At 41.4% G+C, this 27,885-nt stretch overlaps 3 protein-coding genes across 9 annotated transcripts in view; 2 read left to right on the forward strand and 1 right to left on the reverse strand.

Moving 5' to 3' along the window:
* The first annotated feature begins 2,621 nt into the window (after positions 1-2,621).
* Positions 2,622-11,385, forward strand: nagk (N-acetylglucosamine kinase). Its single transcript, XM_062065196.1, has 10 exons — positions 2,622-2,693; positions 4,096-4,180; positions 4,255-4,353; positions 4,427-4,568; positions 5,087-5,197; positions 7,651-7,763; positions 9,555-9,642; positions 9,711-9,808; positions 9,880-9,958; positions 10,032-11,385. Exons 1-10 carry the CDS (start codon positions 2,665-2,667, stop codon positions 10,232-10,234), a joined length of 1,047 nt encoding a protein of 348 aa, XP_061921180.1. The 5' UTR covers positions 2,622-2,664; the 3' UTR covers positions 10,235-11,385.
* Positions 11,150-18,949, reverse strand: paip2b (poly(A) binding protein interacting protein 2B). 3 transcript variants are annotated; one of them, XM_062065198.1, is made up of 4 exons: positions 18,775-18,949; positions 13,154-13,320; positions 12,885-13,067; positions 11,150-12,788 (listed from the first exon to the last, which is right to left on the reverse strand). In XM_062065198.1, exons 2-4 carry the CDS (start codon positions 13,307-13,309, stop codon positions 12,732-12,734), a joined length of 396 nt encoding a protein of 131 aa, XP_061921182.1. In that variant the 5' UTR covers positions 13,310-13,320; positions 18,775-18,949; the 3' UTR covers positions 11,150-12,731. The 3 variants fall into 3 exon arrangements, with proteins under 3 accessions (XP_061921182.1, XP_061921181.1, XP_061921183.1); XM_062065197.1 differs by lacking the exon at positions 18,775-18,949 and adding an exon at positions 16,169-16,427; XM_062065199.1 differs by lacking the exon at positions 18,775-18,949 and adding an exon at positions 15,754-15,898.
* The window catches only part of hspa12b (heat shock protein 12B), a 37,205-nt gene continuing 22,477 nt past the window's right edge, over positions 13,158-27,885 (forward strand). For 2 of the 5 annotated variants that reach the window (XM_062065193.1, XM_062065194.1), the window contains exons 1-3: positions 18,474-22,657; positions 22,870-23,031; positions 23,107-23,280. The gene's annotated coding sequence lies outside the window, so the exon portion shown is untranslated. Of the gene's footprint in view, positions 13,343-18,473; positions 22,658-22,869; positions 23,032-23,106; positions 23,281-27,885 lie in introns of those variants that run through there. The other 3 variants (XM_062065191.1, XM_062065190.1, XM_062065192.1) reach the window with 3 other exon arrangements.

The following is a 27,885-nucleotide window of genomic DNA, read 5'->3' on the forward strand; positions in this document are numbered from 1 at the left end:
CGTTAAAACAGAACTAGCTATTTATTGATTAGCAATTGCCGAATCATGTAACATTAGCTTAATGCTAAAAAGCCAGGTTACTATCACAAGTGTTGGGTTAGTTACTGAAAACCAGTAACTAGTTACAGTTACTAGTTACTTCATTTCAAAAGTAACTCAGTTACTTACACCAAAAAGTAATGCGTTACTTCTTCTTTTTTTTTTTAAAGCTCCCATTAATGCCCTTTTAGCCTTCATTTCAGTACTGTTATTGCACTGGAGAATAATACAATGTGTTGATCAACTTGACATGCATTTGCATCACTGAACTCTGCTAAGCAATGTGCTCTACATACAACACACAAAGACAAAGATATGTTTCAAAGGGCCAATTTGTTTTTGGCCAGAACAAATTGACAAAACTATTTTAAATAGCTGCAACATAACATACATAAGTAACAAACAGCATAATAACAGCATAGCTGAAAAGCAAGAAAGGCACACACTACATACACAAAGCCTACCCATGCATTTTTTCCTCAAGGAATTCTGACACAAAATCATGTCTGAAGCCCAGAACACTCTACACATTTCCCCAGTTTTAGTTTAGAGATAAGGAAAGATTGGCCTGGCCCACTAGCATCCCTCTTTATGTTTGTGAACTTTATAGTGTATACATTTAGAGTGATGTGGTAATTAAACACTCTAGAAGTCTAGAATGAAAGAGTATATAAGAGAATTGACAGCAACGTTCCCTCTAAGGTGCGCGCCTGTGCAATTGCGCACTGCTCAAGCGTCCTCTGCGCACGGCAAATCTATGCCACGCACAAAATCAAATAAAAAAATAAGTGCATAACAATTTTCGACACACGGACACGACAGAGAAAACAGTTTTCGTCATCATTGTTCAAATATTGTAACGTCTGTCGAGACGCTTTGAGGACATGAATTCTATCCATCACTTTACTGAGCAAAACTCTTTATTGTCGGCCATAAACACATCACCAAAACATTAGTAAAAAAATGATATCTAGCAAAAGTAGTCATTTTCTGCAGTACAAACCAGACCAAAAGCAACTTTGTTATATCAACAGCATCCGCTCGCTCTTTCTCACTTGCGCCAACACATGCACATATGGCACTTAGCCAGTGATGCGTTTACAGCCACACAAAAAGTGGGACAACTCCAACACCACACATAAAGTGTCATTCCAGGTCGTTACACTATGATTTACCAATCAAATGTGTGCTTATTCTAGTGTCATTTATTAGGAATCTTAATTTATAAATATTAATCATTAAATGCTGTTAGTATATTAAATAAATACTAATAAAAATATATTAAGTTGCAGGAATGTACACATGATCCCCTGCTTACATCTCATTGTGCAACATGTGAATGTTTTAATGGGAACTAAAAGCAATGTCTGAAAGGGGTACAAATTATTTCCAAAAAGCAGGACCTCCACCCAGACAAACAATACAAGTACACAGTTCATGAAAAACAATATTTGTTGTTAATGTCATTGTAAGTGGGCCTAAACACTTGTATTAGAAATGGAAATGACTGCTGTAATTTGATTATAATAATAAGAGAATGTTGTCTGTCTATCTGTGTTGGCCCTGCGATGGGTGGGGACTTGTCCAGGGTGTACCCCGCCTTCCGCCTGAATGCAGCTGAGATAGGCTCCAGCGACCCCGAAAGGGACAAGCGGTAAAAAATGGATGGATGGATGGAGATTAAAGTTTTTATTTAGTCAGGTTTGGGACAGGTGTGCTGCTGGTGTAGCCACAGTGTGCACGTCTGATGTTGCTCACATGGCCTCCACTGAATGCTCAGGGAGTTTTTGCGTTTGCTCACACATGAACACTTACAGGGAACATTGATTGACAGAGTGTGTACCTTCAGTGCTGCATGATGAGCAGAGGCAGAGTTAATCCTTAAGTGGTGGTGGTGGAGGGAAAGTAGCATTGGAGTCTCTGTCTCTCTTTACTAGCTTCGTCGAAGCATGTTGCTTATGTAGCTTGTTTCAGCACATTTGAATTGCTGTTTTGGGCAGAAGATGGGATCTTTGATCCAAAGCACAATTTACATTTAACTAAAATGTTATTTTCTTTGTGCTCGACTAAAGAAAAGTAGTGAAAATATCTCCATGTAACAAACTCGACTGCAGCTCCGCCATGATCAGACACTCCCCCCTCTCTCTCTTCCCTCCCCACGCTCACACTCTCACACACACACACAAAGAGCGCACGTCTCTCTGGGTGGGGGCGTAATGTTGTAACAAATACTATTTCTATTAAATAGGCTTTACTTTGCATTTTAATTAACGTGGGATTATTTTTTGTACTTAAAAATAATAGTACCAACTTTTTTTTTTTTTTTCTCCAACATTTGTGGCACTGGCGTGGCGCCCCCTGATGGACGGCGCCCTTAGCATTTGCCTATACGGCCTATGCCACGGGCCGGCCCTGGTTATATGGTCTAACTTGGACACAGAAGAGCAACAATTAGAACGATACCAAAAATGGTGCCATCGCCCTCCCACTATGATGCGTAATGTAGACATAGAGATACAATGCTCCCATCTAGTGGTTGTTTGCTAGCACTGCACAGTCCAAACGCGGAACCGAACTCTCGCGATATCATCAGCAGGATCATATGAGCAAAACAGGAAGTGAAACATGGCGTCAGTGTTCGGCGGCGTCGAAGGGTGAGAATGAATTAAACTTTAAAACATGTCTTGCCACAGTTTTATGATACACAGAAATATTTTGGTGTGAATTATAGACGTTTAGCATAGTGAAGATGAAGTTTCATGAAAGTCTTCCGTCGTTCGTGTTAAGGCTTCATTTACTCTACTAAGCCATCTACTGGACAAAAGTATAGAACAGGTTATACTATTCTATGTTTTCTGAGGTTGTCAAAGACTTCATATATATCATACATACACGTGTTAAACCACAAGTTAGTGACAAAAATGGGGCTGTTTCATTATTAGGGATGTGATATGCTTTATTCATCCCAAAAAGGTGAAATTATGTGGTTGCAGTGCACATACAAAAAGTCCACACAAAATAAGGTATGAAAACAAGAGGGAAACATCAACGGTACTAAAAGAGCACAAAGTTATTTATTTTTTTCAAATATATTTTATACAATTTTTCAGTTAAAATCACATTTGACAATCATACTTTGCTCACTCAGACCCTTCATACATGCACACATCCACTCATCCACACTCACATGCACGCTTTAACAACTCAAGGTTTACAGTATTGACAGTATTAGAAAAAGTACCCAGATATTGTATATATCCATCCATCCTGCACTGGCTCAGGATCAGCAGACGATCCAGACCATAGCAAGATAGATGAATATTCCTCGGCATCAAGGATCCTCAGGATGTGATCACTAGATAACCCCCCGGGGACCTCTCCACCGTTCACACTTAAAAAAGAAGAACAAAGTCACATTTTGTGGCTTGATCAGATGCAAAAAATACAATTTTAAAAAAGTCACCAAAAAAAGCAGGTAAACCGTGACAAAACCATATCAAAAGTGACACAAAAAGCTATGGTAGTGTGGGAACAATACAAAAATTAATAACAATAATAAAACAGGAATAAAACTACAAAAAAGATACGACAATTTTTTTTATTTTTTTTCATTTCTCCTTTCTTTCCCTTCTTATTTCCTTTCTTTCCCCTTTCCTTTCTTCACCTCCCTTTCCCGAAAAATAAATAAATAAATGTCTATAAGTTATGATTCAATATATGTCAGTAAAGGCTTCCAGGTTAGTTCCCATTTATTCATATTTGTAGAGTTTATAAATCTTATTTTTTCAAGAGTCATTATGTTCACAAGTTCATTTAACCAGTTCCTGAAGTTCGGTGCAGATGGGGTTTTCCACTCTTTGAGAATGAGTCTTTTGGCCAAAACCGTCCAGAGAAGCAACACAGCTGTAATATAAAAAAGTTCTAACGTAACTTTTGCAATTTGTATTTCCCGAAAGACAAAAATCTTCATTGTCACTGCTCCCTTTTTCTGGCAAAGCTTTGGGAACGGCATAAGAATTGATGGAAGGATTTAATATCTTATATTTGTTTGGGTAGTGGCGGTACCCACTCCAAGGCAGTTCTTGTGGCTGGAGATGGGAAAATCTTGGCAGAAACTGAGGGGCCCTCCTCTAACCACTGGGTAAAGTAGTTGTTCTAATCCTGCATGAATTCATTACAGTTTTACTCAATTCGCTTTTGTATATGTCCATATAGTTGGTTGGTGTGGACTCGTGTATCCAAACCATCAATGAAATGGTCTGTAGAGCCAAAATGGAGGCAGGGCTGGATCCAAACACACCACTTCGCTCACTGGTCAGTCACAAGATGATATTTTCTATGTCTGTGTTTTACAACGGCGACGTGCCGCTTGTGCTTGTGTGTGCAGGGCATGTCTCTGAGCGGGGGAGACCAGAAAGATGCCATCGACAAACTCATCGCTTGCATGAAGGACCACTTCCCAAGCCTGAGCCAACATTATTTAATCGCAAATGATGCTATCGGTGCCATGGCAACTGCTAGTGATCGTGGTAAGAAGATATCCTTTTCCTGCACCTTAGTAGGACTTTTGTCTGCGTTGGTATTAGGGCTGCAACAACTAATCGATTAAATCGATTAAAATTGATTATTAAAATAGTTGCCGATTAATTTAGTCATCGATTCGTTGGATCTATGCTATGCGCATGCGCAGAGGTTTTTAAAAAATTTTTTTTTATTTTTTTTAAATAAACCTTTATTTATGAACTGCAACATGTACAACCAGCTGAGAAATAATAATCAAAATAAGTATGGTGCCATTATGCTGTTTTTTTTCAATAAAATACTGGATAGGATAGAAATGTAGTTTGTCTCTTTTATCTGATTATTAATCGATTAATCGAAGTAATAATCGACAGATTAATCGATTATCAAATTAATCGTTAGTTGCAGCCCTAGTTGGTATGTAAGTCAAAGCAGAACCAGGCTTGATACTTTACCCTGGTAGGTGTGTCCATTCTTAATCTCTCCAACTTTACGATTTCAGACAATGCGTGTCTTACATTTACAGGAGGCTTGGTGTTGATATCAGGAACTGGCTCCAACTGCAAGTTGATTAATCCGGATGGCTCCCAGGTGGGCTGTGGAGGCTGGGGTCACATGATGGGTGACGAAGGATCTGGTGAGAAGGCCAAACGTAGTAACAATGTACAGTGCATCCAGAAAGTATTCACAGCGCTTCACTTGTTCCACATTTTCTTACCTTCCAGCTATATTCCAAAATTGATATTTTGGATTTTTGGATCTATACTATCCCCGCACATTGAAATCCCCCCTCGACCCCGCCACTTCACAAAAACACAAAGAGTAAAGCATACTTTTGATAACAATTGATGTATGAAAATTAATACAATAGAATGTACTACAAAACTACAGTAGTTTTATGAATTATCTATCCATCCATTTTCTACTGCTTGTCCCTCTCGTGGTCGCGGTGGGGCTGAAGCCTTTCTCAGCTGAACTCGAGCGGAAAGCGGAGTAAGCCCTGGAAAAGTCGCCACCTCATCGCAAGTTTTATGAAATAATCTAATCAGATTGTGTTGGATAATGTCAGCTGGCTGCTGCTTCAAGAGATGCTAGTTGCATGGCTGCGTTGCGTGTTGGCTGCACGGTTGATTGTGGTTTTTTTCTTCAGTTCGGTGAGTGTCTTCCGCTTTTAATACGGGAGGTTTTGGAGCGGATCTTGTGGGGTTCGTTTTGGCATTTGCATAGCCAGCTAACCGTGGGGCGGGGGCACGCAACGTACATTTCAATTATGTTCACATTTTAAAACATAACAAAAAAGCCAAGAGACACCACTATCTCAAATTACTTGTGAGTTAAGTTATCATAATTTGAAGTACTACTTTGTTCATTTCTCCTGACACACTTTTATTGTATTCTTTATGCAGGCCGCTCATACTACAGTAGAGACCCGCAATTTTCTTTTCTAAGACACTCCCAGTGAATGGCAAAAAACTGCAAATAATGCTTATAGCCATGAAAGCTCTTAAAAATAGCAATTTTTGATACTCATCAACGTCTTCCAGGCCAAGGAACCTCAAACTGATGATGAGATGGTGCGGACACCCCCTACTTATATATCTTGTATGAAATTATGATTGTATTTGACTTTCAACTTGTCCTAAAGGTATCTTTTTATTGTGCAATACGATATTCAAATAACAACAGTACTATGCCAGTAATAGCTAGCTGGCAACTAGTGCTCTAATCGACAGCTGACACACTAATCACTTGCTGACAACTGGCTCGTTATTCGCTAACTGTCAACTAACGCACTAATGACTAGCTGGAAAATAACTAGTTGTTTTTTTTTCTCGAACATAGTCAACAATTTTACACATCATCAGGTTGAGCAAATTATGACTTTAACGAAACATGTCAAGGAAAGAAAATAAAAGCGAATACTAATAGATTATTAAAAATAATAATAAAAATATAATAACATACAAAATTCAAAAAGACAAAAAAAAGGGCTAATATAAATCACTTTTAATTTAATTTTAACTTGTAATCATTTTCCAAGATTTAATTTATAATTTGAAACCATTAAGTCAATTAGAAAATGTAAGTTTTACTTTCAGAAATTGACATTTATGTATACATTTTTTTGCTTGCATCATAATAATGTTGACAAACATTTATGTTACCATCATTTATAAATATGCCAGGCTAGCTGACAATTAGTGCGCCAATCGCTAGCTGACAACTAGAGCACTAATCGCTAGCTGACAACTAGAACACTAATCGCCAGCTGGCAACTAAGGCACAAATCGCTAGCTGACAACTAGAGTACTAATAACTAGCTATCTTGAATGCTAACACAAATGTAATTTTTTTTTAAATTAATGTTATTAATTATTTGCATCCAAATACATGACCGTGTGTTGGCTCAATGTTCATGTGTATTTAAAGACATTTACATTTATGGAAAAATTGCAGAAGATTTTGCAGGAAATATAAAAATATATATTTGAGAAATTTCACAGCCCCCCGGCAGTACCTCTTTGGAGCCCCTGGGAGTCACGGACCCCTGTTGAAGACATCTGCTCTAAACCTAAAGTGTCCAGACTATATCCACAGAAGGCCGCAGGAAAAACGGTCGACAATGGTCCATGTGCCACACTTTGAACACCCTGTCTCCAAATCCTATAATATAAATTTACCGCTTACTAGACATAGATTTTGAGTTTTATACCTTTAGAAACAATTCCAAGCACACAGTATACGGTTTTGTACTAAATTGTGCATCATGTCTTGTCAAAGAATCTTCATGCTGGGAAATGTTGATCCGTATTTTCAGCACTTTCTTCCTGATAGTGCCATTAGACCCCTTTCTATTTAAGTTACTAAGTTATTACTTACAATTTAAAGCAGAGGTGTGTTTACACAAAAGACTGAGCAGGGATCTACTGTCCATGTCTTTTTAGGTCAAGCAACACTTAAAGCATGGGTTGTCATTATTGTTATTGTGAACATTTGCACACTAAATTGTGGCAGAAAAAAGAGAACAGTTGCAGTGATTAACGGTTACAGCGACATGACTGTTCTTAATTACACATCTTTTTTCCTCAGCATTCTGGATTTCTCATTTGGCTGTTAAGACTGTGTTCGACGCCAAAGACAAGCTGGCCGCTCCACCCCATGATGTCACATATGTGACTAAAGCCATGCAGGAGTATTTCCAGGTGAGATGGCAACTCTACCACTGCATCAAGTCAACGTCTGCATACATGCTCGACCGCGTGTGTCGACATAAGAATTTTAAAGTTCTCAGTGTAATATCTATGGAAATGTAGTCCGTTTATAAAGACAACAGCAACACAGCTACTGTCTTATTACACAATGACTTCCTGTCAGGTGCAAAATACGGTAAGCATGGCGATGTTAGCATGCATTCTAACGCAGCAACTAACAAATGAGCCCATTTCTTTTTGCTTTAGATTCTTAAAGATCCAAGACGTAGCATCTCTGTTACATAAGAGTACAGGCACGTGCACACATAGGGCCCTATGGGTGCCTGGGCCCCTGCCCTTTTTTGCCTCGTCTTAAAAAGTGCCCTCTGCCTGTGTGTGTGTGTTTCTTTCTTTTCTGTAAACAACATTAATAAATTCCTGTCAGGGATGTAAAAAACAACAAAAAAAACAGCGGTACAAAAACTCCACGTTTTCTTGTAATACCGGGTTGTTTGAGCCTGCCGCTTCCTTTAAACGTTTAGCCCCTCCTCGATCTGCGGGCTGCAGCCAGGGTTACTCAGACGTGACAGTGGAGCAACTTGAACCTGTGAGTTATGGTCTAGTCGCCGTCCACTTATTCAGCATCTAATATGGGTAATATTTCAGAAAAACGCTGTATTATTCTATTATTCAATGTGTCAGCTTCTGTTTTTGCCGGACGTCGGAGCACGGCGCATCAATTGAGCACGGCACATCAAGTCCGCACAGAGCAGAGCGGATCGTGCGGGACAGGAAGTAATGTACAAAATAAAACACCGGGTTAATTTTCAAAATAAAATGCACGTTTACGGCAGATCACATTTCTCTCACAGTAGAGTTTTAGATATAAGGTTATTGTGACTTTGCTGTTACTGTGTGGGTTAACAAAATAATAATAATAATGATAATAATAACAATAATAATAAGAAGAACAATGATAATGATAATAATAATAATAATTATTATTATTATTATTATTATTAATAATAATAATAATAATTTCAGCATTCTGGGGATATAAGATGTAGGTTATCTGTTAGGAATATTGCCATCTGTATTTAAACTTGATTCATGTTGATTATGCCTGCAGCCCGAAGCCAAAAAAAGAAAGGATACAGCCCTCTACTGGCCCCTGGTCCATATTTTTGGCCCTGTATTGCGTTTCAGTTGTTTAGTCTGAGCATTAAGTGAGATAGACCATAAGTTACAACTTGATGGTGTTTTCATCAAGTTAACGGAAGAAGGACAGATTTTCACATTGAAGTTTTTTCCATTTGGGTATTTATTTATTTATTTTTTTTCAAAGTTCATGTTGCACTGTTCAATGTTCAATATTAAAGTGCTTATCTTTAACAAAAAAATAGCCTAATAATAAACCAGTGTTTTGTTGCTTTTCATGTCTTCCAAGCCTATGATAATGTAAATTAACTCATTATGACCATAATTTGTTGACACAAAAGAAATGGCAATCACTTTTACCTACAAAGGACACACAGCTAAGTAGTTAGCTTCCTATTAGCAAATTTAATTTTACATTAATTTCCATATTGTGTAAAGGACAAAAAAAAAAATTCCTGCCCTTTTCTGACTTTGAGCCCCTGCCCCTCTATAATCATGTGCACGTCCCTGTAAGAGTATGAAAATACAAAAACTGTGTGTGACAACTGCTTATGTCCGTGTCAACGGGACAGTCAGAGTGACGTTGACTTTACACACGGGCTCTACTGTATAAAGACACTTTTAAAAAATGGTGCTTCTACCCAGGTGTCTAATCTAATGGGCATGCTGCCACACCTCTACAGAAACTTCCAGAAGTCCCACTTTGCTGGATTCTGTAAAAAGCTGGCTGAGGGTAAGGCACAGCTGCTTTCGCAAAGATGGTCCCAAAAACTGTAAATACCATTTTGTTGTGTGCTAAAGGTGCAGAGGCCGATGATGCGCTGTGTAGACATGTGTTCACCCAGGCTGGGAGAGTGCTCGCCAAACACGTGCGAGCGGTCTTACCTGCTGCACAGGAGGTGAAGTGCACACACATTGTGTTTGCACTCAAAAGATTTCCTTTATCAACATTTTCATGCTGCCATGGCAGCCTCTACTGACTGGTGACCTTGGTCTTCCCATCCTGTGCGTTGGCTCCGTGTGGAAAAGTTGGGAGCTTCTGAAAGCAGGTCAGTGTCCAACATCCACCCATCCATCACTTCTGTACTGTCAGCTGAAACGTCCCCTTCATTGTTTTCCCAGGCTTCATCCAGGTACTGGATGAGGTGGCGTCATCAGATGAGTTCAAGGGTCGTTTCCTTGGCTACAACCTCATGACGTTGCAGCAGTCATCAGCTCTTGGAGGCGCATGTCTTGGAGCTCAGAGTTTGGGTGATGTTTTAACGATGGATTACGCAGCTAATGCCGTCATTTTCTACTATCACTCCTTCTGTAGCAAGGAGTAAGATTTCAGAACTACCACATCTTGTTTACATGCAGTCTTTATTTACAGTCCTAAGTTTATTTAGTTTGTCAAATGACACTGACTTGATTAATACTATTAATGATTCCATTTAATGGCTCCTTATTCTGAGATATAGTCCAAAGTGCTCCAGTAGATCCCCACCTTTTGCATGTCAGCATTTGCTTCCCTGCCTATGCGTTCTTTTTTCTTCTGCTTTAAATCATATTTTCTATGGTAATGGAAATAGAAAGTAAACGTTTTGATGGCACTATCTGTAGGGTAATACTGTAAAAAGTGCTGCAGCTATAAATCCTGCAGAGGGCCCTGTCTCACATGTTTACACGTTCAACATTTTCCATCAGGAATAAGCTTTGAAGACGCATATTGTAAATTAGAATAATGTATACCTATAGTTGCATTTAAAACTAGTTTAATAACTTAACCAAGTCCTCCAAAAGTAGAAGTCACCATTTTGGGTATCAAAATAGGCATTTTGAGGGGTTATTTAAAGGCTGCGTCCATTTTTGTCATTTGCATGTGGTCTTGGCAGTTAACATTCACAAAATGTGGGAATCTACTGTACTCTTGGCAAGTGTTGCCATCAGGGTGGTTGTGAGATCATTGTGCTAAAAACAAATGTCCAATGAAAGTAAATCTGATATTTTGACTGTTTGTACACGTTGAAAAAATATATTTTTCCATACATCACTCATGGCAGTTAACATTCACAAAATGTGGGAATCTACTGTACTCTTGGCAAGTGTTGCCATCAGGGTGGTTGTGAGATCATTGTGCTAAAAACAAATGTCCAATGAAAGTAAATCTGATATTTTGACTGTTTGTACACGTTGAAAAAATATATTTTTCCATACATCACTCAAATGCAAAGTTCTTGCGTAAGAAAAGTCCATACACATTTGTCTTTAGCATCTTTATTCATCTTTTTTCAGGACTTTTGTTGATAATGCATACTCTGTGTCTTCTGGACCTCTTTATTTTTTTTACTGCTTCTGTCATCTAACTCAAAACAAAAATCACCAAGACTGATGTTGCACAATCCACCTGGCGGACAATCCATTAGCTTCACCGAGGGAGGGGGGCACACAAGGAAGTTCTATAGTGAGCCGAGTCCGTTGCTGGGGAAGAAAAAATACAGACGAGCTGCGCAAACTAGATTGGATTAAACTCTTCTCCTAAAGTGCTCAAATATGAACTTGACGCCCTCAAAGTAGATGTTAACGGTAACTAATCAATGTAACGGATTGGATGTCCTTACCTGCATCAATATGAACTTGACGCCATCAGGGTAAATGTTAACGGTAACTAATCAATGTAACTGATTGGATGTCCTCACCTGCATCCAACTTTTTCCTATGACTCTCAAAGACAGAAATCGACAGTGGCTCAAGAGAACTTCCTCTTACAAATCAACCATCAGACAGGAGCACAGAGGTTCACCACATACTGCTGTTAAACCAGGTAGACGCTGGCATTTGACAATATGGCCCCTACACATCTCCTCCCTAATTTACAGGCTACTTGAACCCAGTAGACACAGAACATCCTCAAAACATGAGAAGATAAACAAAGAAAACAGAGGAGAGGCTATTTAAAAGCTGATGTGTATGGACGCTTGGTTGTAATGCTGGACAATTTGGCAATGGCTGTGTTCCACACCAAACACTCCCCCCTCTCCTGGGAGGACACAATATATATATTTCCACAATTGGCAACATTTGAGTTGACCTGTCAAAAGAATCATGAACTATTTGGTTTGGAACTGAGCTATTGCGATAAATGAACATCCTACAAATATGGATGCACAGGAGCTGTGATGATATCACAGGGGTTAACGGATCGGACTGTAATAGCTGGACAGAGCAGCGAGGCCACCACCAAGTCCCCTCTGGAACCTTGCTGGTATGGAAAGCCTTCAAACCTCTTGGCTTATTTTTTTTTTCCCAATTTGACGAAACATGATTTTTAATTAAAGTTTTTTGGTTTTTTTACATTTTTGGGAGGCGCGGAGGTTCTAAGTTTGTCAAGTCAAGCATCGCTTCATGATAGCTGCCTCGGTTCCCAGGGGGTGTCAGTGGGTTTCCGCCTGCTCTGTGAAGCCTTGTCGAGTTGTCTGAAATGATGCAGTGATGCGCTTAGCGCCCACTGGGCCGGACTGGTGCTACACCCCTCCCCCACCCCATTCCCAAATGTCCCTCAGTTTACAAGAAACAAACAGGAAATAAAAAGGAAAAAAAAAAACAGAAAAACAAATCCCCCCACCCCCCAGCTGGGCCTGCCCACACAATGGTACTGTAAGAGAGTGTGTGTGTGTGTGTGTGTGTGTGTGTGTGTGTGTGTGTGTATATGAGAATCAGTGTGCGCACTCATGGTCGCCAGAGTCTCTGAGAATACGTGGTGACTGGTGTGTGTGTGCGTGTGTGTGTGTGTGTGTGTTTGTGTGTGTGTGTGCGGAGGCTTCATGGGGGTGAGGGGGACTCCTAGTATTTCTTCCCCGGGACAAACTCCTTCGCTTCGGGATTCAAAACACTCTTCCTCTGCAGAAACACACAAAGGGAGAAAACAATTCAACATCTTCTTGTCTGGAGTGGCCTCCAGGTGTGTGTGCTTCTCTTTTGTCTTCATCCCCTCACCGCCACTTCCTCCAGGTTGCTGTTGTGTTCGCTGACAGACAGGCCGTTGAGCTGCTGCTGCAGTTGCTCCACCCCCTGGTTGTTGAGGTCACGTGACGGGATGAACCAATGCTGGTCCTCCTCCTCTAGCATTTCCTGGAAGCAGCGCTCCAGGAACTCCTGCTCCAACAGCTCCTCTTCCACCTGAGAAGAAGGACCACAACAGTGATGAAGAAGCAAATAAAGGCAGACAGGTGTGTATTTACCCAGCCGCACACGCCAATACAAACCTGTCTATTGTACTCTTCCTCATTCTCCATCCACATGTATTCGGCAAAGGGGTTGGCGTCGTTGGCATCGCCCGCATGCCCATTTGCCACCGGTTCCTTGCCCTCCTTCCCTGGAGCGCCACCTCCCGGTGTCTTGGCCACTTCAGGACCGCTCATCTCAGCCGGCTCTGCGCGATCAGGACAGACACGGTCAGAGCACCTATGGTTTTATTCATTTTGCATATATGACAATGTGCTTCTGTGCACCCTACAGAGTTACTACAAAGGATGCTGCAGTGTCTTTAAATAGAAACTGCACTTTTAAAATGTTTTATGTGAGACAAGAACACAGTTTTCTTATTTTTATGCATTCTAATTTATACGACTCATGCTAGATGGCTAACAACGTAGATGGTGGGAATCATCATTTTGCCTATGAAGCCTTCTAAAAACATATCCAAAAACCGGCAGCAATACTCTATTAACATATTAACCAAGTATTAGAGACATTGTTATTATAAGCGCTAACGCAGAGGAACTACTTTTAGCGGCGCCTTGATCAGAGGTAATTAGCTCAGGCAGTTATTGATATACTGAGTTGTTGCATCACCTCTGAGTTGGTAAAAGTTAATTCTAGATTATAAATAATTCCTCTAACTTGTATAGTGGAAAGTTGTGACCATAATCAGAGAAGACTGGCCAACTTTGAAATTCAATTTAGACTCAAAAGACATCACGGGAAAGACACAAAACACACTTAGGTTAGATGAATAATGCAATTTATGTTGACTGTACAAGCTCTCTTACCTTAACCGCTATGTGGTCATAGATTAGATCGATGCATAGCCGTACGAAAATGAGTGAGGAGACTGACTGGTGTGCTCGCTGGCAAATTTCACTCCAAAATAAAGCCTGAAACAGCTTTAAATAAAACTGTTACCAAGTTTTGTACAAATAAATGACACACAGTCAAGTAAAACGTTTAAAACGTTCCTGGACAACACTTACAATAAAATAGCATTCGTGTACAATTATTGGGGTCTTTTTTAAAGCAAATTTTAATTATGAAAGCATGTAATCACCTGTGATTAATCATGATTAATGCAAATTTAAAAAATGTTATTAATCTGAAATAAATATTTCATTTGACAGCCCTAGTTATTATGAATGTGCCAGTTGTGTACATTACATACATATTTACAAAACATGGGGGGGGGGGGGGGGTCCCGAATAAACCAATAAAGTCAGACACGGTCTACCCTTATCAAAGCTCTTCTATATCAGTGATTCTTAAACTGAGGCGGTCTGTGTACATTGCTTCAGAGTAAGTTTAAGTAGTGAAAAAAAACAACAACAAAAAAACACTCCGTAAGGCTGCGTGATTATACAAAAAAAATAAAAATAAAAATTTATTTTTGAAGAATTATGATCCTCTGGGCACATTTGTGCTTTCATTTAAAGGAATATGTTTTATTTATTGTCATTATTAGACTTATGGTTATATTGTTATACATTTAGGTAACTTAAGTTTCTGCGCGGGGGAGGGGAGTCCACTGGATATCTAATGGCGGGTTGAGGGAATCAAACCGACATCATCTATACGAAAAGGCAGCGGTGTGTACCATTACATCAACATGACATTTTAATAGAAATAAAGACAAAACACCTCAAATCAAAAACATAGCACACTCACATTCATGCACATTAGTTAAAGTACCAATGATTGTCACACACACACTAGGTGTGGTGAAATTTGTCCTCTGCATTTGCACTATCCCCTTGTTCACCCCCTGGGAGGTGAGTGGAGCAGTGGGCAGCAGCGGTGCCGCGCCCGGGAATCATTTTTGGTGATTTAACCCCCAATTCCAACCCTTGATGCTGAGTGCCAAGCAGGGAGGTGAAGGGTCCCATTTTTTTTATAGTCTTTGGTATGACTCGGCCGGGGTTTGAACTCACATCCTACCGATCTCAGGGCGGACACTCTAACCACTAGGCCACTGAGTAGATAAAACCATGATAAAACCAAGTCGGGTAATGGATCACGTTTCCCGACAGCTGATGAATGATAGCCAGCTCGCCTCACCAGCAAGCCTTGCCGGCCAGGTCGAGTTAGCCCAGCTGCCCTGGCCAGTGAGGCATGATGGAGGACAGGAAGAGCGATTAAGTGCAATCATGCTAACAGTGCAGCTTGGTAGGTAATACTAAAAAATGTAATGTTCATGTGAATTGATTTTATAGTGCAATTCAGAACGCATGTTTTCTCTATTGCTAATTAAAACCCGGGACCTCAAGTAAATGCCTAAATAAACATGCCTTATCTTAGTAGGTTATTGGAAGACATAAAGCCACCCTGGATGAAAGCCACGAGCTTTGATTACAGTTTTTAACCGTGGAAGTGGACGTAATGTGCTCAAATAAAAAAATTGTTAAACTGAGGCCACTTTAGCCAAAAAAAAACCCACCATGCCAAATACAATTGAGACTTAAGTTACAAGTGATGCGTAACAGACGCCTTTGGCCTCGCGTAGCATCCTCGGCTTCGTAACAGGTTATGTAACGTAGCCGTGGCTCTTAGTCGGATGCTAGCTCGCGGGCTAACGCAGGTGTCCGCCCGGGCCTACCTGGAAAGTTAGTCAAAGGATTGCACGGTCTTAGCGGAGGTGACGCTACCGAGAGGCTAGCTGGCAAACAGATGCCGCGCTGTGCTGTCAATGAGCAGCAGGCCGTAAGACGACAGCGACCCCATCAACAACAAAGGGTTGGACAGATCCTTCCGCGATTAGCTGCCGTTTGCGTTCGTTCAAGGCGGTTTGAACACACACCGTTCACGGTTCGGACGACGCTGCGGACGAAATGAATCAAAGGCACACTCCCGGCCGTGTGCGTGTGTGACACAGCCGGAGTGTGTTAGCACGATGCTAACGGCATGGCAGCATCACCCAGACAGGTCAACAAAACAAGCCAGTGTTACTGTGTTTTGCACAGTCCATTCCGGACAAAAACACGCGACGGAGACATTTTCTGGCCCCGCGTTACCTGGCATCGTGCTCTCTGTATCCTGCTGGCAGCGTGACGTGGCAAACAAACTTTGTTCTTTCGCCGAGCGGAGTCTACCTTGCTTCGGTCGGGTTTTCGTGTAGCAACGCAATGGTGCGCCAGGGAGCTAAACCTTGTTAGCCACCTTGCTAACGGTGGAGAACTGGCCTGGTCACGTGATTCGCGTTACGTTCAATAGCTCCGTAAATTCGCATACTCTTCAGGGTTTTGCGCCATCTGGTGTCCTTCTGAATTGAATGGACGAGATCTTCTTCTTATTTGTTTTAACGGCAGATGCAACCAGTGTTAGTGCAACACCGCCACCCTCCGGTTGTGAATGACCTCTTATTGGTTTACACCGAGGGTGTCCAAACTTTTTGACTTGTGGGTCACCCATCCATCTATCCATTTTCTACCGCTTGTCCCGTTCGGGTTGGCGGGGGGTGCTGGAGCCTATCTCAGCTGTATTTGGGCGGAAGGCAGGGTACACCCTGGACAAGTCGCCACCTCATCGCAGGGCCAACACAGATAGACAGACAACATTCACACTCACATTTACAAACTAGGGCCAATTTAGTGTTGCCAATCAACCTATCCCCAGGTGCATTCACATTGGGATAAAAAAAAAAAAGGTGGCCAAGGGCCAAAAGCAGATTGCACATATATATATATATATACTTTTGGGTAGGGTTGTGCGTGACTTCATTTTTATTTCATCATCAAAAAACAGCTTATCACAGGGACTGTGAAGCAAAATTTACACTAAAGCATATCCAATACCTATTATCTAGACCAGTGGTTCTCAAACTTTTTTCACCAAGTACCACCTCAGAATACACTTTGCTACCCAAGTACCACTATATTGACCATCATTAAAATACAGTAGCATAGTAGGCCCAACTATTCATTAAAACATGGCAGAGGTTTAATGTAATATTTTTGGCCACTGTAACATTACACACAGTTTGAACTGTAACAGTGGGGTTGAATATTTAATTGATTATTTAAATGGGTTATACTTGTATTGCGCTTTTCTACCTTTTTAAGGAACTCAAAGCGCTTTGACACTATTTCCACATTCACCCATTCACACACTGATGGCGCTATTGACGTACCACTAGATGAAGCCCGCATACCACTTTTAATGGTAGATTAAAATCATCATAGGTCCCCTTGAAACCTCTATCATTGTGCACCTCTGCCCTCATAATGTCACCTACATTCAGCGTCACCCCTGGCTAAATTGCGGCCATTTCCATCCATTTCCTACTCAGGCTAAAGGCGGGGTACACCCCGGACAAGTCGCCACCTCATCACAGGGCCAACACAAATAGACAGACAACATTCACACTCACATTCACACACTAGGGCCAATTTAGTGTTGCCAATCAACCAATCCCCATGTGCATGTCTTTAAGGGTGGGAGGAAGCCAGAGTACCCGGAGGTATCCCACGCAGTCATGGGGAGAGCATGGAAACAGAAAGACCCTAAGGCCAGAAATCGAACCCAGGAGCTTCCCGGTGTGAGGCATGAGCACTAACCACTTCTACGGTGCGGTAAATTGCAATCCTAAGCATTATTTTATTTTGAGGCTACCCCCGTATTACAACATTGTTCACAGTATACTATTTATGTGAAAGGGTTTTATACTTAGTTTATTCAAACTTGAATTTAATTTGATGCATGTTTTGTTCATGGGAAAGAATCAATAACTATTTTCTGCGAGAAATAACACATTTCACATAATTAAAACATTTGCATACCTTCCTGACCCATCTCTGATCAGAATTATTGTTAAATGTCGCATACGACATCCTGTCCTTTCTCATTATGTTGCGCTACAGCTCATTTCAAAGTTGGACTATATCCATCCATCCATTTTCTACCGTTTTTCTCCTACGGGGTCGCGGGGGGTGCTGGAGCCTGCATACGGGCGGTAGGCAGGGTACACCTTGGACAAGTCGCCCCCTCATCGCAGGGCCAAGTTGGACTATATGACTTTTTTATCAATTGAAAATTTACAGGGACGGTTCATAGAACATCAATTTCAAAGACAATTCCTTGTAAGAACAATTAAGCATATGTTTTGTGCATTTGTTTTTTTTTTGCTTCAAAATAAACAGATATTTTGCGACTCAGTCATATACTCTTCACACTTGTACAAAACCTTTTATTGGCTAACAGGTCAAGAAAACATAATTGTGTATTTGCAACGTAAGTCTGTTCATGTGGCTAATAAGCCCTTATTTGGGACATTATAATGTATGTGGCGGTGCATAAGTGTGACTTTTACATAGAACTCCCGCTGTCAACTACTATAGTGTGACGTCACGGAAACTCAAAATCCCGAGGCACATGCAACGCAGCATTACTCACAGCAAAAACAAATGCCTGCGTGGCTTTACGAACCATAAGCGTTTGTGTCAACTACTCACTAGCCAGCCACGAAAATACATCCCGCTTGACTTTAATTCGTCTCAAAGAACACGAGGATGAAGAGTAAGCCACGAACGATCGCGCATTTGACAGAGAAAATGTACTTGAAGCTCCCACATTTTCCTTTAGTAGCAAAGCTGACTTCACGTGCAGCCAAAAAGACACTCACCAAACTACTTCAGCTGTAAACAAGACGGGAGTCCGCTGGAGAATCGATCTTCTCTGGTCCCGAAGCTCAAGACTGTGTTAAATTCCTCAATTTTGTTTATTTTTACAAACACTTGTCTTTGACAGTTTGTTGGCGTTAAAGGGGACAACACCACTGCAACGTTCAGGGGGGAAAAAGGCGTTGTGCTGTGTCGCGTTTGTCCAGCAGTAACCTTCGACCATTGGTTGACGGCCACGTCAATCACATCATTTGAGCGAGACGATTGGCCAGTCGTGCCAAACGTAAGCCCGTAAACAAAATGTACCTCATATTCTTATTGCCCCCATAATCAATACGGCTCGTTAATATGGACTGGATGCTTTGTTGCTCCTTTTAATTACACAGATTGCAACTTTTGAGTTACGTTACATTAAAAGAGTATACAGTGTCAAATGTGGTATGATAGAGACTATCTTCCTTTAAAAGTTCCATAAAATATGTCAGGGGTTTTTAGATAACCCTTTGGAGCTAACGAAGCAATACTGATGCCAGGATCGGCCTGTGAACACAGACAGATATTGTCAACACATTACATACACACACACATACACATCCACAAACACATACACATACACATTCATGCATACATACATACATGCATACATACACACACACACACACACACACACACACACACATTCATGCATACATACATACATGCATACATACACACACACATACACACACACATACATACATACATACATGCACACACATACATGCATACATACATACAAGAATGCTACAGAAAACATCTGCCTTTAATAGGAGGATGCAGTACTTTGCCTCTCCAGTAGAGGGAGACTCTTTGTACATTGCATACTTACCGGAAATGACGAGGGCGAGAAGGGTCCGTTGGCGTGGTAACCATAGACATCTTATAAGTAGACGCAGCATCGAGCGCTACTGCCTACTGGCGCTGACGAGACGCGGGGCCGCCATCTTGGAGTGGTGATCCGCTCCACTCAGTGCAATTCATTTCGCAGGAGCAATGAACTGTCAGCGCATTTAATTAACCTTACCTCACTGAATACCATTGATTTTCACGCTGTTTTTTGGTCATACGTGTAGCTGTGATAAAGGACACATATTTTTGGCGTGTTTTATTATTCATAGTTTGCTTAACAGTAATAGAATATTCTTATATGCTATAAGTGACCAGACGTCCGAGATCAAAACTGGGAATATAATCCCAGAGAAGGGGGGGAAAAAACAGTCAGCTATTTTTAAATTGAAGAAACAATATCCATCCATCCATTTTCTACCGGTTGTCCCTTTTTGGGGATCGCGGGGGGTGCTGGAGCCTATCTCAGCTGCATTCGGACGGAAGGCGGGGTACACCCTGCCCAAGTCGCCACCTCATCACAGGGTCAACACAGATAGACAGACAATATGACTAGGTTATATATACATGCGTATATCCTACATAAACAATGTATGAATACAAAGATATCTATTTATCATTGGGACTGTACCTCTGTTGCTGCAGCAGCAGAGAGTTTATTCTGTCTTGACACTTTGTATTGATATTTAGTATTACATTCTTCCCTTAAATGATCATGTTTACAGTGATTGTTTTATATGTATTTTTTATGTATGTCGCTTTGGATAATAGCGTCTGCCAAATACTAAAACATAAACATATATAAATACCTGAAAGTCTTTATATCAGCTAAAACCACCAATCTGTTTCACTGGATTCAGAATAAAACCAAATTCTGTCTTACCCAACAATGTTAGTATGTGAATATTGTTACTTGAAGACTTATACATTTTTAAATGTAATTAATTTCATTGACAAGCAATTCTATTATGGTCATACTCTTGTTTGCTAGCGGCTACAATTTCAGTACTATTGAAGATCTTTGCTCCTCCTTAACTCTGTGGTAACATTCTTTTTACAAAATACAACCAATAGTACGTTAATGTTAATGTTAAATCTTATTTGTGAAAAGTAATCCCCCGATTCCTATTTTCAACAGTCCGCTCATTTGAGCAGGAAAACGCTGAACACCAGCCCGGCATCTTTGTTTTCTACCTGTTAACTGTTTGTTTAGGCTGCTCGCCAGGTCCTCATCACCACTTCAAGATGGCGGCCGAATTTCTCGCGTCACAGCAGTCAATGCTGCATCTACTTATAAGATGTCTATAGTGGTTACTGTTGAGTGCAACATCCGGGTACTTTGCCGTTCTTATTAATGTGAATGCACCGACGCAGTCAATATGTTAAGTGCGCAAATTGTTAACTTAGCCACAAACACCTTAAACACCGGCCTCCGACCTAGATGACAAGTGTACAAGTTCAACTGCAGAATCCTTTCACAAATATTGTAAAAACTAGGGCTGTCAAAATATGATTAATCACACACAAAAAACATCACAATAATCATGAACACACTTAGATCAATCATGTAATTTATTTTTAACCGTACAAGCTCTTTGACCTTAACCACAATATGGTCAGTGATCAGATGAATGCACCCGCCAGTAAAAAAAAATGGTATTTTCACTCCAAAATACTTTTGAAAAAACTGGTACCAAGTTTTGTGCAAATAAATGACATGCCATCTATCCATCCATTCATCTTCTGCTTATCCGAGATCGGGTCGTGGGGGCAGCAGCCCAAGTAAAATGTTTAAAAACGTTTCTGGATGACATTTTGATAATAAAATTGCATTTGTGTAGGAATATTGGGGTCTTTTCTTAAGCAAATTTCAATTATGCACGTGAATAATCACCTGTAAATAATCCTAATCAAACCAAATTCCAAAATGTGATTAATCTGATTAAACAATAATCATTTGACAGCCCTAACGGAAACAAATCTTTTTTAAATACATTTTAAAACCATAACCATAAGTCACAGGCGTCATCATTTAATGTACCCCGCCACATCATTTAAAAAGTGGGTCGTCCCATCATTTTAATGTGGCACACCACTAAATTTGATGTATCCTGCAATAGGCTGGATATAAAAAAGTACTTTCTGGCTAAATGTGTTTGTTCTTTCAATTACATTTGTCCTAACTATACATTTTAATATTATCTGATGTCCCAATATTTCGTTGGGGTTATCAAAAAAAAACACTTAAATATCTGCTTGTCATCTAGACTAATGATTTCAAAGCAAGTTATCCGTCAATCAGTAAAAACTATAATAATCAAAAACAGTTGCTTTTTCTTTTTCTTTAAAAAGGCTATATTACGTTTATACTCATATTATTCACTGTGACATGTGGTCCTCCGAGGGCCCTCTGAGAGCAGCTACAATTGTGGACCTCAATAAAAATGAGTTTGACACTACTGCCTTAAGTTGATTAGTCTCTGGAACAGGTGCAGTGTGTAGTTTGTGTGTGCATGCAGCTCCTGCTAAAAAACTAATCACTGTGCGGGAGTGTGTGTGTGTGTGTGTGTGTGTGTGTGTGTGTGTGTGTGTGTGTGTATTATGGGTGTGCCTCAGTTTGCTCCAGGCCAGGGTCCCAAAGATAATGTTGGAATTCATGAGAGGATTGCAGAGCCTGGGTTCCTTCCTGTCACCTGACTCCATCACTTCCCATGTTTGGTTTCCTGCGTCGACCTCGAAGGAGAGACGCGGACCTTGAGAATCATTCGCCATCTGTTTAATAGTTTTGGAGTAACAGCTGCAGGCTCCGCAAAACTTGGAAAATGACTCCCACCGAATCTTCTCAAAAGGCATGTCACAAGGGCTCAAGTCGAACATATTGAAGGAAAGCACACGTGAGAAGATTTGAAAATGCAGAGGGAAAGAAACTAAAAGAAGGATGAAAAGCGACATGATGGCGTGGGCCTCTTGGATTGGGAGCAGTGAGGGGATACGTGCCAGGTAATGGCTTCCAGACACACTCTGATTTCTAAATTCAATTACTGTTTTGTGTGTGTGCGTGCATGTGTGTGTGTGCGTGCATGTGTGTGTGTGTGTGCGTGTGTGTGTGTGTGAGTGTGTGTGTGTGTGTGTGTGTGAGAGAGAGCGCGAAATAGCCCTGCAAGCACTACTCGGGTAAATACCATGACTGTGTTGAATGTCCATTTACAAAGATAAAGCACACAAATGAGGACGCTGGATGTGTTGTACTGAAGAAGAAGAAGAGCAGAGAGGAATAAGTAATCAAACTGAAGGTCAGAAAATGCCAAGTGGGAGGTCAGAAAGGTACGCCGCCCCTCTTCTCCCACTCAGTCTCCATCACACATGCAATGTTAGTAAGTAACTCCCCCTCCTATGTCCTGTCAGAGTCCTCCCTCTCTTGCTAAAACTTTGCCACTTTTCCCTTCCAGCGGTGCAGAGAGGCTACCAGTCTGAGGCTCAATGCAAACTGGACCTTTTTGTGAGAGGGGGGAAAAGTCTTCGATCAGCATCGGAACAATTTGGCATTTCCGGGCGTACCTCCGCATCCATCCAGGAGGAGAGGAGAAGAAAGAGGCACAGAGACTAGTGCAGCACGCCATAGAGTGAGTTGGCATTCTCAACAAACGACACATTGACACGTATTAATCATAAAGTTGACTGCTTTTGGATCAAATTAAATGCAAAATCAGCAAAAGTGTTTCATCCAATTGTCATCCTGGTTGCAACTTGCAAGCATCGTGTCTTTTAAAGTAAATGTGTTCACACTTTATTTACTGTACTGTTTGTAACATGGCACCGTATCCAAGTTTTTGAAAGTTGTTGTTTTTTAACAAATTTAGGATGCTATTTTTATTTTAGAGATTTGATTTCTTATATTGAATTACATGCAGACACAATACAGCAACAACATTCAGTTTTACAAGTAACTGATGCGTTTCAACCACAGAATTATGCATGTCTACTACAACAATATCATGCAATGTACTTCATTCATGGATCATAATTATTAGGTCATTGCTTTATTTACATTTGACATATTTACTCTGATTTCAGTTTCTATTTATTATTGTATCAAACTTTTTTTGTTTACTATTTTATTTACGCAGTTACTTTTATTTGTATTTATTTATTACATGTATTTATTTTATTTTGAGGGGACAAGCGGTATAAAAAGGATGGATGGATTTGCACAGTTTTTAAAACATTTAATTCTTCAGTTTCATTATCACTGCACAAGCAGAACATTGTCTTACTCCCATTTGATTATTTGGTTTTTTTTTTCTTATTCTTTCAACACTTTTTATCCCTGTCTGTCTGTCTGGCCGGCTGTCCGTCCGTCCATCAATACACAATCTATGTTTTTTTCTCTTCTGGTGACACAAGAAGAAATCAAACTTTTGAAATATAAACACATTGAATTGTGTCAAAAGTGTCAACATATAAAAGTTATGGTGTGATTGACCTATCAGTACCATAGGTGGATTAATGACCGGGCCTACCGGGCCCAGGCCCAGGGGGCCAGAGGCCCCAAGGGGCCAGGCCAACTTGGCCCCGCGGCCGCGACCCAAGCAAAACTACTTTTGCAAAAATAATAATCTTAAGCCCCAAGGGGCCAGGCCAACTTGGCCCCGCGGCCATGATCCATAGACGGTAAGAGGCCCCAAGGGGCCAGGTCAACTTGGCCCCGCGGCCGCGACCCACAGAGGGCCAGAGGCCCCAAGGGGCCAGGCCAACATGGCCCCGCGGCCATGATCCATAGACGGTCAGAGGCCCCAAGGGGCCAGGCCAACTTGGCCCCGCGGCCACGATCCATAGAGGGTCAGAGGCCCCAGGGGGCCAGGTCAACTTGGCCCCGCGGCCACGATCCATAGACGGTCAGAGGCCCCAAGGGGCCAGGCCAACTTGGCCCCGCGGCCACGACCCACAGAAGGCCAGAGGCCCCAAAGGGCCAGGCCAACTTGGCCCCGCGGCCGCGAGCCACAGAAGGCCAGAGGCCCCAAGGGGCCAGGTCAACTTGGCCCCGCGGCCACGATCCATAGAGGGTAAGAGGCCCCAAGGGGCCAGGTCAACTTGGCCCCGCGGCCGCAACCCACAGAGGGCCTGAGGTCCTAAGGGGTCAGGCCAACTTGGCCCCGCGGCCATGATCCATAGAGGGCCAGAGGCCCCGAGGGGTCAGGCCAACTTGGCCCCGATCCATAGAGGGTCAGAGGCCCCAAGGGGCCAGGCCAACTTGGCCCCGCGGCCACGACCCACAGAGGCCCCAAGGGGCCAGGCAAAATTGGCCCCGCGGCCATGATCCACAGAGGGCCAGAGGCTCTCAATCATTATTATCAAAGCTAATTCTCAAATTGGATGGATCACACAACCTCACTCACATATTCTTTATCAATTATTAAAGGTTGTTTCTGAATTTTGATCACAGAACTTAATGCAAATATTCTTGATTGATTGACAAAGCTCATTCTCAAATTTTGATTACACAACCTTACTCTGACAAATTATCATTATCAAAAAGCTCTATCTCGAATTTGGATCACAGAATCTCACTCAAGTATTCTTAGCTGTGCCCCTCCCCCATCAAGTCTTTCATAAACCGGTCTGTTCTTTTAGAATCTCCTCATTTGGTATTTTGAACTCGTGAGAGACTGCTCAAAATTTGGTTTCCTTTCCCTCAGTTCAGACTCAGAGATAATTTGAAATCATTCAACAAGAAGTTTAACGCGCGCACACACACACACACACACACTTGAGTTGAGCATTACTTGGAAATTCTTATATTTTCCATTTTGCTGTTATTATCAGCATCTTCCCATTTTGTCCTTTTCTTTCGAGAAAGTTTACAGTCTGACATTTGTCACTGCTGTCAGTTAATAACTTTTTGGTCTTTGACCCATTTTGTCATTTTCTCGATTCGATCGTCACTGACCACTCTCTCCTGTCTGGCAGACATCGTTGCTGCCATCATAGCTAGCAAGCTGCCTGCAGCGGGTCATTCCTATGTTCCCCGTCCCTATGTTACCCGGGTCCTATGTTCCCCTCTACCGGGGAACTAAGGACCCTTTTTAAAAAAAAGGGTTCTATGTTCCCCGCTGCGGGGAACGTACAACACTTTTTCCAGAAAAGGGTTCTATGTTCCCCGCTGCTTCCAATGCGCGACTAAGTAAGACGCACGCAGACACGCATGACAGAGACGCGTTTAAGTTGTCGAAGGAAGGAAGTTCGCGTTTGAGTTGCTCTATCTGCTGCCGCACGCCCTGTGACAGGTTAGGTTTAGGGATGGTTTTGGTCAGGGCACAATTTCGCCAAAAAAGTGCTCCACAACGCCCTGTGACAGGTTAGGTTTAGGGATAGTTTTGGTCAGGGCACAATTTCGCCAAAAAAAAGTGCTCCACAACGCCCTGTGACAGGTTAGGTTTAGGGATGGTTTTGGTCAGGGCACAATTTCGCAATTTCGCCAGATACAATGCAGGGAACATAGGACCCTTTTTTAGAAAAAGGGTCCTAAGTTCCCCGGTCGCATACAAAGACCCAGGAACAACCGGGGAACATAGGACCCGGGGAACATAGGCACGCTCCCGCCTGCAGATAGCAACATTTTGGTGTCCTTTGGGAAAATATTTAGAAAGAAGACAAAAGTACACACAGTTGTACAACTATTATCTTTATGATCTTTTTTTTGTTAGTTTCTCTGTTACTGTGTGTGGCCAATTAAGCGACTTTTGGCCATACCTGGCTGGTGACATTTAGCGACTTTCTGGTTGATGTTAAGATTAATAATAGCAACAGTTCTCTTCATCTTAATGCAATTTATTGTGTCTGTCTCTCCACATTTTGCCATTAGGTACTTTGAGCTCTTGTTGGTCAGTCACTCTAAGGTACATTGTTGCTGCCATCATAGCTAGCAAACTGCCTGCAGATAGCGACATTTTGGTGTCCTTTGAGAAATATTAAGAAAGAAGACAAAAGTACAAGACATTGTACGATTACTATCTTTTTAAAATTATTTGTTTCACTGTGTGATTGACCGACTTTGCCGCTAGATTTCGCGTCTTTTGGCCATACCTGGCTAGCGACTAAAAACATCATTTAGCGACTTTTTGGTTGTGAAGATAAGTGGTAAAAGCAGATCTTCCTGTTGGTCTTCCCACATTTTGCCATTTGGTACTTTGCACTCTTCTTGGTCACTCCAAGGCATTTGTCCCTGCCTTCAGCTAGTCACTTGGCTCTTTTGGAATATATTTCACTGTAATTGGCTCTCTCTCTCTCTTTCTCCTCAGTACAAATCAGCCTGTTCCCTTGCCATTCATCACTGACCACTCTGCTCTCCTGTCTGTCAGACATTATTGCTGCTTGCAGATAGCTTGGGGTCCTTAGAGAAAATATCAGAAGAGAAAAGTACACAATTATCTTAATTATCTTTTTTATTCAGTCAGTCCTTCAGTGAGTCCCAGTGTGTTGGCGATTAAGCAACGTTGGCATTCAATTAGCGACTTTTGGCCATACATGGCTGGCGACTCAAAAAACTAGAAAAAAAGTACAAAAAGTTGTACAATTAATATCTTTATTATCCTTAATTCCCCTGAATCCTAGAGTGTGTTGCAATTAAGCAACTTTGCTGCTAGGTTTAGCGACTCTTGTTTTGGGCATACCTGGCTAGCGACTACAAACATTATTCAGCAACTTTTTGGCTGTTAAGATTAACGTTAATACATTAAATCCTAATACAATTTATTGTGTTGGTCTCGCCATCTTGCTATTAGGTACTTTGAATTCTTGTTGGTCTCTGCTAAGGTATCTGGCTGTTGTCTTTGCCTTCAGTTAGTCACTTGGCTCTGGAATATATTTAACTGTACTTGGCTCTCTCTTTCTCCTCAGTACAAATCAGTCTGTTCCCTTGCCATTTAGACATTTTCTTGATTGGATCATCACTGACCACTCTGCTCTCCTGCTGTCTATCAGACATTGTTGCTCCCATCATAGCTAGCAAGCTGCCTTGGTGTCCTTTGTGAAAATATTTAGATAGAAGACTAAAGTGCACAAAGGTGTACAATTATTATCTTTTCAAAATATTTGTTTCACTGTCAGTGTGATTGACCGACTTTGCCGCTAGATTTCGCGTCTTTTGGCCATACCTGGCTAGCGACTGAAAACATCATTTAGCAACTTTTTGGTTGTGAAGATAAGAGGTAAAAGCAGATCTGCCTGTT

The sequence above is a fragment of the Entelurus aequoreus genome, linkage group LG12 (assembly GCF_033978785.1).
Source record: "Entelurus aequoreus isolate RoL-2023_Sb linkage group LG12, RoL_Eaeq_v1.1, whole genome shotgun sequence".
Lineage (NCBI taxonomy): Eukaryota > Metazoa > Chordata > Actinopteri > Syngnathiformes > Syngnathidae > Entelurus > Entelurus aequoreus.

Bases quoted from the DNA above. Each gene is read 5' to 3' on its own strand.
- nagk (XM_062065196.1), top strand. From the start codon at position 2,665: ATGGCGTCAGTGTTCGGCGGCGTCGAAGG. The intron at 2,694-4,095 runs GTGAGAATGAAT...TTGTTTGGGTAG, and splicing joins GTGTTCGGCGGCGTCGAAGG to TGGCGGTACCCACTCCAAGG. The intron at 4,569-5,086 runs GTAAGAAGATAT...TTACATTTACAG, and splicing joins GGCAACTGCTAGTGATCGTG to GAGGCTTGGTGTTGATATCA.
- paip2b (XM_062065197.1), bottom strand. The intron at 13,068-13,153 runs GTTTGTATTGGC...CCTTCTTCTCAG, and splicing joins AGGAAGAGTACAATAGACAG to GTGGAAGAGGAGCTGTTGGA. The intron at 12,789-12,884 runs GTGAGGGGATGA...GTGTTTCTGCAG, and splicing joins GCAACCTGGAGGAAGTGGCG to AGGAAGAGTGTTTTGAATCC.